Below are 13,227 nucleotides of genomic sequence, written 5' to 3'. Positions count from 1 at the left end.
AGTTGCAATATGCAGCAGGTGTGCCCCCCTTCCCCTTGCCCAAATTCTTTTCCAGGCAACCCCACCCCACCCCACCCCACCCGGGAAAGTCCAGACAAGATATAGAAAAGGAAACAGAGAAGCTATTTTAGAATCTGACACTTAGTTGGCAGATGACTCTACTTAAACTTTCCTGTGCTGAAGAAGCAAGTAGAGTGCTCTTTAAAATGCAAATACCTGGCCCCACCCCTCAAGAATGTAACTGAATAGATCAGGGATGGTCTAGGAGTCTGCTTTAAAAAGAAAAAGACAAAATAAAAAATCTGCCAAACCTCCTTGGTAATGCCAATACAAGTAATCCTTAAACCACACTTTTGACAAACTCTGGTGAAGGGCTTTCCTGGCCCTAGCTGGGACCCAACTACAGCCTCATGGAAGCTAGATGTCTGTAGAGATCCTGGGAAAAGAAGATAACCCTGGAGTCCCAGAATGACAGCTTGCAAAGACCCCAGGAGGCCAGCCCACATTAGGATTCTACTAAACAGAAGGGTCAGGCCTGTACAGTGTGGATCCAGAGGTCAGGTGACGGCCCTGGCAGAAGTCACAAGGAAGCTGATATGAACTCCATGTGAGGAATAATTTTATGGCAAATCTTGTGTGTCACTCCCAGCTTAAGGTCTACCAGGAGCGCTCCCACAAGCCATGGACAGCTAAATCCCCAGCAAGCTACAGAGCCCTTCAGAATCCAGACCCTGCTTCCTTCTCTGGTCTCTTCTTACAGCACCCCTCTTCCAAAACTGCACCTGCCCCAATTTCCCCATGCTGACCCCTCTTATTTCCCCAAGCATGCCAGGCCCTCAAGCTCTGTTAACCTTCCTTGATTGCCTATCTACTCCAAGATTTCGCCTATTCCGATAAGTTTGCCTGGCCTATCTTTTCCCTACTCTTAGCTTAGTCAATTTCCAGTCACAGTTTAGAAGTCCCTAGTGCCCACAACTAAATGTTCCCTAATCCCCACAACTAAATGAAGTGCCTCTGTTCTCTGTTCCCTCTATACCCCACATAAAAATTGCTCTGACTCCCAACCCCAGCTCTGATGTACTCTCTGTACAAGAAATATTTACAGGGGCTGGGGATATGGCTCAAGCGATAGCGCACTCGCCTGGCATGCGTGCAGCCCAGGTTCGATCCTCAGCACCACATACAAACAAAAATGCCGTGTCCACCGAAAACTAAAAATAAATATTAAAAATTCTCTCTCTCTCTCTTAAAATAAAAAAGAAATATTTACTGAGTTGAATTGTTGAATTATAATGCTGTTTACTTACTGTTGCCCCATGAAGTTAAATCCTCCAAGCCCATAGGCTGGTACTTAGTAGTTGCTCAATAAATTTCTGAAAATGAAAGCATGGCAGGACCCAGACATAAAATGAAATAGTCCACATTGGAAGGAAGTGAATCCCCATTGTGATGGTTTTTCATTCATATAGAGACTGACCCAGCCCTGTCAGAGACCTTGGGGGTGAGCTAAAGAACGCTGGAAGTGCCTCACGGTATCCTCTGACATGAAGATTATAGGGCAATGACTCTGGCTGGGGTCTGAAGCTATTTGTTTGATAGCTTCTAAGGCCTGTTGAAGCGATCACTTGATGTCAGTTTGGTTCACAGAAGTTCATGTTCAGGGAATTCATTACAAAGCAGCAACAGGCATGGGGGGGACAGATCACCCAGGTTCTCTTGGCCTCCAATCTTTAGGCAGTTTCTGTCTTATTCTTCTCAGCACTCCTGGGAATTTCCAGAATTGTCTGGCTTCCCTGAGCATAGAGGCCCCAACAGCATTGAGGTAAAGCCAGTTTCCTGAGCACTAACTACCTGGATGTCTTTTGGGTACAACACTCTGCAGCTAACGTTACCTGGTTGTACTCAAAGCCTACTGTGTGCCAGGCTCCAGTGAGCAGGACAGATATAATCTGACTTTCCCCAGCTCACTTGGACTTGGCCTCATAGGACATCAAGATGGGGGCAGATCAGGTTTCCAGGCTGGGCCTATCATGGTGAGGGATTTACCAGCTAAGCAGAAGGCCAATCTGTAGGACAAGCCAGGAACTTAGACAATCAATGTTCTGAGTCCCAGGCAGGTAGCACCCAGAGCTGCTGGGGAGGGTGCTTGGCTTTCTGTAGTCTACCCCTGAAGCACAAATCTTTCAGAATGTATTCACAGTCTGCAAGAGTAGAATTATTGAATTATAATATTGTTTAACTACTCTAGCCCCATGAAGCTAAGTCCTCTAAGCCCTATAAGCTGGAACTTATACAATGAAGTAATGGCAGTACCTTGTCTATACTTTGGAGAATACAGCAGGGCCTAATCTATACTTTGGAGACCCAGAGTACAGACAGGCCCATGCCAGCTCTTCCTCATCTCCCTCACTACAAGGAATGAGCCTCAGGATCCCATATCTTTGAGGTCAAAGAGTCCAGGAATGCAGCAACCAACATGCTACTATTTAGCTATGTGGCCTTGAGAAAGTCCCTTTCCCTCTCTGAACTCAAATTCCTCCTCTGTATATGAGGGAATGATTACACTAGTGTTTCCTCACATTGGCTACGAATCAGAATCATCTGGGTGGCAGCAAGACAAAAGAATTTGGAGAAAAAAAAAAAAAGATGACTAGGTCCCATCCCAAAGCTCCTAAAAGAATATGAATCCCACAGAAAACAGGGTAGAGAGGCCTACTCAAGTCCTGTTCTCCAACCTCAGCCCCAGTCAGGGAGCCTCTGGAACCCCTTCATGCCTCCCCTTGTCCCCCAGGAAGCTCCTTGGCATGCGATGTTTTTGGCCATCTCTTTCCAATTTCTCAGCCTCCTTGGGCCAGGACTGGAGTAAGCTGCACCACCCTCTCCAAAGAGCTCTGGAGCCTGAAACACTGGTCAGTGAGCAGTTTATTACCCATCAACCTGTCCCCAGCCTCACAGCACCATAGCCTGCACACAAGCTGGACATCATCTCCACCCATCAGTTCTGGCACCCAGCCTCGGTCTCCACCCCCTTCCTCTGTCCTCTACACAATCCTTCCCCCAGTCCTTCAAGGCAGCACCAGGCCTGGGGGCCACACCTCAGTTGGAGGGAGAGGAGGGGAGATAGGCAGAAGCTGGGGGAAAAGAAACTAGAGTTGGCCCAAAGCTTCTGGAGCCAGCATCCAGGTAGAAGGGGAAGCAGGCAGGGCTGAGACTTGGGCTGGGTTTGCCAGGTGGTGGTTCAGGCAGGAGGCTCTTCTCCAGGAGGTGCAGGGAAGCCACTCAGGTCTCGGCCAATGATCTCACTCACTGTAAAGGAGGGGCAGTTGAGAGACTGGCCTGGGGCAAGCCCAGAGATCCCCAATCCATTCCAGGCAGGCCTTGGGCCAGAACATCTCTAGGTTCCTTTTCCACTGGCTTCTCTTTCACTGAGCCTAAGTTTCCCCAATGTGTCTTGACACCCACTCCTAACCAAATCTTGCCCAAATTCATCCATGTGGACTCCCAGGCCCCCAACCCAGCCTATTCCTGCTGGCATGTCAGGGCCATCGGTGTCAGTGGGCATAGCCAATGGGGGAGAGAAGAGGCAAAGCACGAAGGTCCCTCATCATCAATGCCAACCACAGTCATCATGCTGGGGGAAAGCTGAGGCAAGGAAAAACTGTGCTTGACTAGGACCTCAGCAAGCCACTGTCCCCAACCCCCAGAACTGCAAATTCAGAGAGAAATGAGATGGCCTTGAAAAATACTTCTTGCTTTGAGATTTTGTGATTTGGGCAGAGGCAGGTAAAAGGCTGGGACAGGAACTCCATGCAATCTTCAGAATAAGCTAACTGAATTCAAGTGATCACACACACCAAGATCTTATTCCTGGGGCCTTCCAACTGGCTCTGAGAGATCAGGAATGCCCAAACTCTGCAAAGCCAAGCTCCAGCCCTCAGCAAACATGCAGAGCAATCTCTCGCACCCACTCGCACTCACAGTCCCCGGTCCCACACCCACCTTCCTCCAGCGTGATACCCTGGATAGGGACACTGTCTCGGAAGCCGCTGCTGTAGCCACCCCTGGATTTCTCCTGCTCCGGAGCCCCCTCCCCAGGGCCATAGCCTGGCCCTACCTCATTGTATCCCTCAGCGGGTAGGGAATGAACACTACTTTGGGTAGAGAAGGGGCCTTCAAGTGGTGGGGATGAAGGTAGTGGAGGCCGAAAGGGGGCTGGAGGAGAGAATGAAAGTCCCAGGGGAAAAGAGGAGCCCCGTGCTCCATATGGGTCACTAGGGAAGGGGCGGGGAAGGAAGGAGACTGGAGGTGGGCGGGCACAACCTGTGGTACCCCGAGATTCAGGGAACATCCGCAGGCCTGATCTGTAAGATGGTGGGGGCCCTGTCTGTGGGTACATAGGGGGTGTGCCATAGCCAAAACCTTCTGACAGGTAAGGATTTTCATAAGCAGGGTCTTCATGGGGATAGGAGGGGTAGGGGGGCCTGGGTGGTGAGAAGTCCATGTCAGTGCCAAAAGGGGGGCCCGATGCTGAAGGGAAGCCCCGGAGAGATGAGTCTGGTAGGGGCTCCTCCTTGAAGATCACTGGGAAGATGGGAAGCAGGAGGACATGCTGGTGAGAGTCTGTCAATGTCCCCTCTGCACACCTTCCAATCACCTTCCCTTCTCAGGTTTCATTCATCCCTTGACCCCTCAGGATGGGGCACTATATCCCTCTACCCCCATGCCTCAGCCCCCACCATAGCTGTCCTACAGCATACCAGGCAGGAACTTGAAACTCTGGGTAGGACTGCGCTTCCTCCGCCCATTGGAGACATAAAAGTAGACCTGGACTGGCCGGGACACACGCTTGTTGCTGTACTCAGGGACAGTCAGGGTCAGTGTCACCTGGAAAAGAGCAGAAGATGAGGCAAGGGCCCTCAAGGATCTGGGCTCTGCCCAGCCCTTCTAAGGACCCAAACCTCACCTCCTAGTTTTTTCCACTTGCTGAGGAGCAAAGTTCATTCCCTAGAGATGAACCTGCTTCCAGAGTGGCCAGACTCCTCCAGGAAAGAATACGTAGCTCTGGAATCCACTCCCATGGCCAAGGGACCCACTTGAGAATTTCCTGACTTCTCCCACCCTACAGCCTCCAGGATGGGTTCCCCAGTGATACTGGTACCTCATTGCTCTGCAATCGGTTCACTGTGGCCTCCTCCTCCCATTGCAGCTTTCCATCTGTGCAAGGGGAACAGAGAGCTCCAGACCAACTCCAGGCCCCTGCCCCCGCCCTAGTCCCCTACCATTTCCCTTTCTACTGGAGCCAAGGCCAAATCCAGAAGGTTTTAAGAAGGTCTGGCACAAAAGAGGCCATTTTGTGTTTACTCAATTGAATGGTTTAAAAACTTCCCTAAGATTCAGGGAAATAAACTAAGATCAGAGGGGATCGCAGGACCAGCAAAGGGACTAGACCGAGTTAGTGACAGAAGCAAATCTGGAAACCTCCCACCCAAGTCCAAACATCCTCTCCCATGCTGAGAGGGGATGTCAGCATTGAGGAAGGCAGAGAGACCCCCAAGTCTCATGAACAGAACCTCTGAAGATGCTCTAACATTGTCCCAGGGTGCTAAATGTGGGTCTAGGGGCTGAGACTCTTGGTGAACATGACTGAGGTTGGGGAAAGGCCTCAGGCTGGTGGTTGTATCTGAAACCCTCAGTCTTTCGTTTCTTCACACTGAGCTCCACTTGGGACACCTCATAGGCTCTTACAATTGTAACTGTGCTTATGTCCCATAACTCAGGAAGAGCTCTGGGGAAGCTGTGAGGGTGAGTTATCCCTTCTCTTTATTTACTTTATCTATATGGGGGTAAATCATCTTAAAGCTGGCTCCTCTTTAATAAACAGGATATATATTTCTTATATTTACTCAGCATTCTCAGTGTTTTAGATTGCTACCCATCTCCCCATGGGAAGCAGACAGTACAGTGGTGGGGTTGGGAGAATCTGTCCCATTCAACAGATAAAGAAACTAAGGCTCAACCAACTAGCTTAGTGACAATGCCAGAGATCTTTCACCTGCCGGTTAAAAGCTCTTCTTGCCTACTCTCCCCTCCCAGGTGGGTACTCACCAGGGCCCCTCTCAATGAACACCACCTTGGAGTCCGGCAGGAAGTTGGAGCCAGTCAGTACTAGTTCCTCGCCTCCTCTCACTGAGCAAGCACTGGGACTGTAGGCTTCCACCTGGGGCAGCTCCTGGGCTGAGCGCTGGGCTACAGAGCAGTGCAAGGAAGAAGACTGGCTGGGGTAGGTGTGAAGGCCTCCTCTGCCCCAACCCTCTTTGGAATCCATGCCACCAGACCTGGGGAGCCATCCTCAGTGGCAGACACACAGTAAATCAAAAGTATCCATGAGATACTTTTCCATGGTACTTATCCATTATAAGGGACCACTCCTGGAGCTGAAAGAGGTGAACAGGGTAAGCTAGGGAGTTACCCAAACAAGTGCACAGGCCATTCTAGAGGAAGATGGGGTGCAGAGTCACTTTAGGTCAGCCCAGAGACAGAGTCCATAGCAAAGGCAAACGAGAACACCACCCTTACCACTCCCACATCCATTGAAAAGAGTCTCTAAGGGCAACCAGGACAGAAAGGACACAGGAAATAGGTGGCAGCAAACACACAGTCATAAGAGACAGAGAAATAGCCAGGGCCTCTATGCTCACAGCACTCAATGGGCACCGATGCTGCCTGCACCGAGACGACCTTGCCTCCGCCCTGTGGCACGTGCACCCGGAACACCAGTCGCACACGCGTGTTTTTGCGTCCGATGTCTGTCTCACCCTTCCGCAGCTCAATGTCTGAATTCCGAAGCTTCAAGATTCCAGCACAGTCAATGCTGAGGGCAGAGGATAGATGGCAAACCTTTCTAGCTAAAGCTAGGAGGGAAGCCCCTGCTCTCCATCCAGAGCCTTGTGACCTTCTAAAGGTATCTAGGGGGACTATTTTCTAACCCAGAGATGTCCTCTCCAAGTGCTTCCCAGACCCCAAATCTAGAAAGATGATGAGAAGGCCAGAAACCAGCTCTTAGGGATAATGTCTATCTCCTCTGGGAAGAGAAAGAAGTAGGCCTCACTGGTCCTAAATCCTGCAAATTGAGAGGAAGTTGAGTGGGGACTTACTTTGCAGCCATGTTGTTCTCAGGGAGCAGGGTCATCTCCAATACTTTGGTACCACTGACGACAGCTTCATAGCTGGCAGTGGCTACCATCTTCCCAGTAATGCGGTGCACCTGATAGAAGGCATGAGGCCTCAAGTTCCTTTCATCTGCAGTGCCAATGAACATCTGTAGGGTCAGTGGCTTCTCACTGTAGCCTAGGAGCTGGCAGAGGGAAACAGGCCACCTAACTGGAGGTCCCACTGCCCACTGTCTCATCCTTTATCCACCCCTGGATTTTTAGTTCACCAGGGGTTAGGGACAGTAAAAGATAAAGGATATCCTGGAAGGGATCCCCTGGGGGAACTGGGCACCAGTTGTGGAGAAAACGTGGCCTGGAGTTCACAGTGTTATTCTTGGAATAAGACCTAAACTGGGCTGGGCAAAAAGAGGAAGAGATTCCAAGAGAGACTGGCCCAACTCAATATAGAGAAAACCTAAGGCCCAGTGACCTTTGGCCTCAGCTGAACCCCTCCCCCACATCTGGCAAGCCACCATTTTCCAGACTAGACATGAGACCAGTGTCCCACGGGATGAGTTGAGTGGGGGTGGGAAGACAGAAAAGTACAGAGTATATCCGGGTCCTTGAAGTGCACCCCTCCTCCCACAACTCCAGCCCCTCCCCCAAGCTGCCTGCCAGGTCAAAGCTGAGAGGGAGTGTGGGAAAGGGCAGTGCCATGGGTCCGTACAGCTAGGGCCCATCTGCAGAGCTGTGAGATGAAAGAGGAAAAAGGATATCAGGACTGCCCTCTGCCCCTTACCTTGACTACAGGGTGACCACCAGGAGCAGCTTTGACAGCTCCTCGGCTGCCCTCTGTCTCATAGTGGGCCCTGTGGTGGGCTCTAGGCTGCACCTCGATCCTCAGCTCCAGCTGCTCATACTGGCTGGGCAGAGGCCAGTCCAGAGGGGGTAGGGCAGAGGTCCTAGGTAGAAGAGAAGAGCACTGATCATTTGCAACCTCAAACCCCAGTCAGGTTCCCACTGGGTCTGTGAAGGGAGAGGGAATTCAGGTGTGGGAGAAAGAGGAAATCACAGGAAAGTCCAAAAGCACAGAGCAGGAAGAAATAGGTAAGAGATCCCTTGAAATGAGGAATGCAAGATGACAACAGCCCTTCTCCCCTGCTCTGAATACAGGGTTTGAATTTGGGATGAAGAAACTTTACCTGGTTACAAAGGAACCCCCAAGTCCATCCTAATCCCCAGAATGAGAGGGCAGAGTAATATAAAGAAGTGCCAGTGCAGACCAGAAAAGCCATCAGACATGAACCCCCTTGTTTTACAAATAAAAGAGGCCAGCAGTCACTGACAGTCCTAGGACTACTTTCTATTCCCAGGTCATCTTCCTTTCCACAAGTTGAGGCTGGTAGGCAGAGTTCTGGGGAGCTGAAGTCTTTCAAATGGAGCACCCTTTCTTAAAGTATGCTCTCAGATAAGCTAGGCTAGTGGCTGTCAACTGATAATTCCCCCCCCCCGCCACCCCAGGAAATATCTGGCAATTCCTGGGGACATTTTTGGTCACCTCAACTGGTAGAGGGGGTATTAATAATGTCTCCTGGATACAAGTCAGTGAGGCTGCTAAACCATCCTACAATGCCCAGCACAGGTCCATACAACAAATTACCCAGCTCAAAATACAAGTGATGCTGAGATTGAGACTCCCTGTCTTATGGGCAAGCTAGAGGATCCCATGTTAAGGTCTCTTTCCTTTAGAAGCTTTTCTGGATGGAATCAGTTCAGTCTGACATCTCAGGATTTAGGATTATTGAAAAAGGCAGGGTTCTTTGAGAGTGGAAGGGGTAGAACTGCAAGTTTTAACAGTAATTCTTTGACTTTCAAACATATGCCATTTTATTCAAATTGGCAGTTATGCTCTGAAGCCATGAGGTCAGACCCTACAAATTAAGAGTTAGCTAGAGAAAGGGAACATTCTGTAACAGAACATAGGGCTAGCAACTTGAGTATCTTAAGGACCAGAGAAAAGACTGAAATCCAGCTCAAGTTCAACACCCAGCTACAGCAGGACAGAACTGGAGTTGTTGGGTATCCTAGCAGAACTCTGCCTTTACCTAACTGGTCCTCCTAGAACAGCATGGGGAAGGGTTTTTTTCCTAATGGGCTTAAAGTTTCTGCAAATCAGTCTAGAGAGGCTCATGTTTTCTAATTGTCCCTAAAATCAAGGTTGGGGGAGGGGTATGATCATGAACTTCTCTTTTGAAAGGTGAAAGGCACCAAGAACTAAAATCTCTCTTAAAACTCATCCTTTGACCCTCCCATTTCCCTAATGGGATGTTTGAAGTGAGGGGTAGTGCCAGATGCAACCCTCACCTGAAGATAGGGCTGTGTCCCCCAATCCGGGCCTTGGACCACGCAAGGGGAGAAGGCACTGCCAGGTAGTCCATACCAGCTACCTCCTTCCGGGAACCACCTGAAGGAGCCACAGCCTCCTCTGCTCCCGAAGGCAGCTTTCCATTGCAAGAAGCAGGCTCCTCGGACCGAGGCAGAGCCACTGCCTGCTCGCTTGAAGTCCTTCGGGTCTTCTGAGGGATGCTCTCTGATGTTGGGGCCCCCACGTAGTCAAAGGGGCCAGGGGAGCCAGGGTCCCGTGCCAGAGGCAATGGGGGTGGAGGAGGTGGCTCAGGCCCCTCTTCCCCCAGACTGCCACGGCGGGATAGGGCTGGAGACGCCGATGATGGGGTTCCGGAGCTGGAATAGCGCCGCTTGCCACAGGGAGAAGCAGGACGAGGGGAAGCTGGGGTGGGCCCAGGAGCGCTGAGGAGTAGCCAGCTATCCTCAGGCCCCCGCCCTCCGGGGCTAGGACCGTACAGGCTCCAGGGATCCTCAGGAGTCCATGGCCTAGGGGAAGCCCGGGGCGAGGGCAGTGGCGAGCCCAGGCCAAAGCGGGAAGCGGCCTCATTTAGCTCAGACTCCACCTCATCGCAGGCGGCATACAGGGCTGCCTCATCCGAGGCGTCGGAGAAGAAGCTCCACGAGGACAGACTGCTGCTGCCTGGGCTGGGGCTGAAGAAGGCCCCTCCACCCTGGCCTCCGGCCTCTCGGTAGCCCCCAAAGCCTTCCGGCGGGGGATAATCTCTGGGAGAACTGTCCCCCCAGGCATCAGGATTGTCTTCTAGTGGGGCCGGTGGCTCAGGAGTGGGAGAGATGGAGGTGATGCGAATGCTGGGACACTCAAGAACACGGCCACCCCCAGTACCCCCAGCACTCCCTCCTGGCCCTCCCAGCCTCACCGACCGGGCAGGCTGGCTCTCCCAGGTGCCCGGTGAAGGAGCCGGACGGGGCGGTGGTGAGTGCATGCCAGGCCGAGGGGGTGGAGGTCGGGGAATGCCAATAGGGGCAGCGCCATAGGGAGGGGGCTCCCCCAGGGCCAAACGGCAGCATGGTGGGGCATCCTCGGAGTCCAGTTCTGTCAAAATAGGAAGAGGGGAGAGAGAGATGGGGAGAAGCTGGTGAGATGTTTAGGTTCTTCCAGGGGTCAGTCTCTAAAACCTGCTATGTACCCCCCTCCTCAGCTACGAGGGCTTTACGGAGCCCTTCAGAGCCACAAGACAAAACTTGGACGTCAGAAGATGGAAAAGACAGGTAGGTGTGCCAGGCCTTTTCCCACTCACAGAACCTCTCACTCTTGCGATGCTGGCCCTGGGACCTAGGGTACCAGAGGGGGCGGGTCTTAAGGTGAGGGAAGTGGGTTGAGAAGGGCCGGAGCAGGGCCTGGAGGCGTGTTTAGCGAGCCTATGGGCTGGGCTGGGGGCGACTCACACATGAACCCAATTAGCAGCGGTTCCCAAACCCCCAAACGGAGCTGGCAGAAGCCCCAGTTGCCATCGCAACCGTGGCCTGGGCGGGGTGAGGGGGATGGCTGTGGTGACGAGGGGGAGGTGACTCCCTCGCTCCCCCCAACCTGGGGGCGGGGGTGCAGCCAAGGGGGTGATGCGTGCCGGGCCCAGCCGGGAAGGGGGGGCAGCGGGCAGCGCGGGTTTCGTGCGAGCGGCGGCCGCCGCCCCCGGCTGGGTCCCCGCCATCTGCCTCTCATTGCGGCCAGACGGGGGAGGGGGAGGGGCGCCCTGGCGCGGCCTGAGAGCTCCCCCAGCCAGGTGCGTCCCGTCTGCAGAACCAGGTTCAGTCCGAAAAGCGCAAACTCCAAAGGCAAATCTCCCCTTCCCCTGACTGCGCCCGGGGTTCTCGGGGCCGCCATTCCCGCCCGTCCCCCCATCCCAGTGACAGTCAGCCCAGCCGGGAGGCGGCGCGCAGCCAACGGCACCCCCACCCCCACCCCAGTCACGACCTAAAAAGGAGAAAGTGGTGTCCGGGCCCCCAGCCTCACTTTAGCAGACTAGCGAGCCCCCAGACTCCCCTCAACCTCTGACCCCTCACCCCCCCACCCCAGGCTCGCTGCCCTAAATTCTCCAGACTCAAATTCCGGGGCCTTTCACTCACTGACCCCAAGACCCCTTCCCAGCCCCGCACTAACCTTCCCCCGACCCCCCCGCGCCCAGCGGGGGGGCCTCCTTTTCCTCCCCGAACACCAGCTTAAATTCCAGCTCCTCATCCTCGCAGCTTGCTGCCCCCATGGATCCGGACAGAGCCCCCAGGTCCCGGCCTGGGTGGGAGGGGGGAGCTCAGGAGGCTGCTGTATCTTCACGCGAGTGGCTCCCTCCCTCCCTTTTCTGAGACGCCCCCTCCTCCGTCTCTGCCGCCTCCCTCCGGACGCCCCCTCGTTATTATAGAAACTTTTCCAAACTTTTTTCCCCCAAACTTCTTCAAAGCGGCCCCCCCGGCCTATCCCTGATTGGCTACTCGGGATGCTCTGGCCCCTCCTACAGGGATGAGATGGGAAAACCACGCGCCCCTCGTCCTCCCCCACCTCCCTCCCTCTTTCCTTTCTCCAGTCCCTCCCCCTCAATTAAAAAAAAAAAAAAACTGAATTGGGAAACGATTTCTCCAAGAGTGTTACGACCCTAAAGATGCCTATTGGCCAGGAGTTGTGACAATCATTTCCCGCAGGGCGCCCAGTCCCCACCCCTCTAGGTCTCTTTTCGGGGTTGTGGGTCCGAGCGTCTTAAAGGGGACACATCCTGGGGCCCTAATGTAGACGGCCCAGGGTACACAAATTCCCTAAGTTCTTACAACTTGTGTAGCCAGCACATAGCAAGGAAGGACTACCTCTCCTCCCCTTTCCCTCTTAACTTGGGTTCAGGCGGACTGTGGGGTAAAGAGTAGTTCCAAGTTGCTTTGAAGAAGAAAAGGACTTTCCTCCCAAGTCTCTGGCTGAGGCCGCTTTGCCTGGACCTTATAGAAACCTTTGCCCTCCTGAATCAGCGGCTCCACGCACCATCCCTCCCCATTCCCGAAGGTGAAGAACTTCTAGCAGAATTGGATGTCTTTCAGAGAAGTCCGAGCTCAAGAGGCTTGGAGATCTAGTCAAAGACCCACAACCCCTGATGGGCGTAGATCCAGGCCGGGCTTTGCAGCTACCCTTGTCCCAGTCACCCAGAGGGGTCATTAATTAGCCTCCAAGGGAAGTTGGCTCCCTCCTCTCTAGAACTGTAGTCTGGAATAAATCTTTGAATCGTTGGCATCCCGCTCCGGCTCTCCTAAAAATCCTAGCCAGGTTTACTAGAGGCCGGGGGCCTCGAAACCCAGTGGGCCTCTGGGCTGGACACCTGTCACCTGGCTAGGGAGAGAAAGGAAGACCCGGACTGGACTTTCCAGGAAGGACAGGCATGAAGTGGCAAGGGTTATGTGAGAGTTGAGTTGGGAGATTCGGGACTCGAGTCAACGGAGAGGCATCGGAGTGCATTTACCATTTCCCACCCCCACGCATGCCACATGGTTCAAACTTCGAAAGGCCGGAGCGATGTCAAATCTCGAAATCCCTTCGGCTCCGGGGCGCAACCCCCCCCCCATAGCAACCCCAGACCAGCGCCTGGAGGGTTAAGCGACGGCCCTCGGGTCAGACGTTTACAAACACTGGGAGCCGGGCGGGGACCGCGCCCGTTACTCTAATGAGAAACAGGCTCTG

General features: G+C 53.3%; 1 protein-coding gene across 6 annotated transcripts in view; it reads right to left on the bottom strand.

Annotated features, from left to right (window-relative positions):
• Window positions 1-2,904: 2,904 nt before the first annotated feature.
• Nfatc4 (nuclear factor of activated T cells 4) overlaps window positions 2,905-13,227 on the bottom strand; it is a 28,231-nt gene continuing 17,908 nt past the window's right edge. For 3 of the 6 annotated variants that reach the window (XM_076850106.2, XM_076850107.2, XM_076850110.2), the window contains 9 exons: window positions 9,516-10,611; window positions 7,951-8,113; window positions 7,155-7,354; window positions 6,699-6,871; window positions 6,106-6,246; window positions 5,159-5,214; window positions 4,758-4,884; window positions 4,000-4,581; window positions 2,905-3,306 (listed from right to left, as the gene is read on the bottom strand). In XM_076850106.2, the coding sequence (XP_076706221.1) occupies window positions 3,239-3,306; window positions 4,000-4,581; window positions 4,758-4,884; window positions 5,159-5,214; window positions 6,106-6,246; window positions 6,699-6,871; window positions 7,155-7,354; window positions 7,951-8,113; window positions 9,516-10,501 (2,496 nt within the window). In that variant the 5' untranslated portion in view covers window positions 10,502-10,611 and the 3' untranslated portion in view covers window positions 2,905-3,238. Of the gene's footprint in view, window positions 3,307-3,999; window positions 4,582-4,757; window positions 4,885-5,158; window positions 5,215-6,105; window positions 6,247-6,698; window positions 6,872-7,154; window positions 7,355-7,950; window positions 8,114-9,515; window positions 10,612-11,676; window positions 11,988-13,227 lie in introns of those variants that run through there. The other 3 variants (XM_076850105.2, XM_076850104.2, XM_076850109.2) reach the window with 3 other exon arrangements.

This window comes from Callospermophilus lateralis, chromosome 3 (genome assembly GCF_048772815.1).
Source record: "Callospermophilus lateralis isolate mCalLat2 chromosome 3, mCalLat2.hap1, whole genome shotgun sequence".
NCBI classification, from domain to species: Eukaryota; Metazoa; Chordata; class Mammalia; order Rodentia; family Sciuridae; genus Callospermophilus; species Callospermophilus lateralis.
This window is presented reverse-complemented; position numbering and strand designations above follow the sequence as displayed.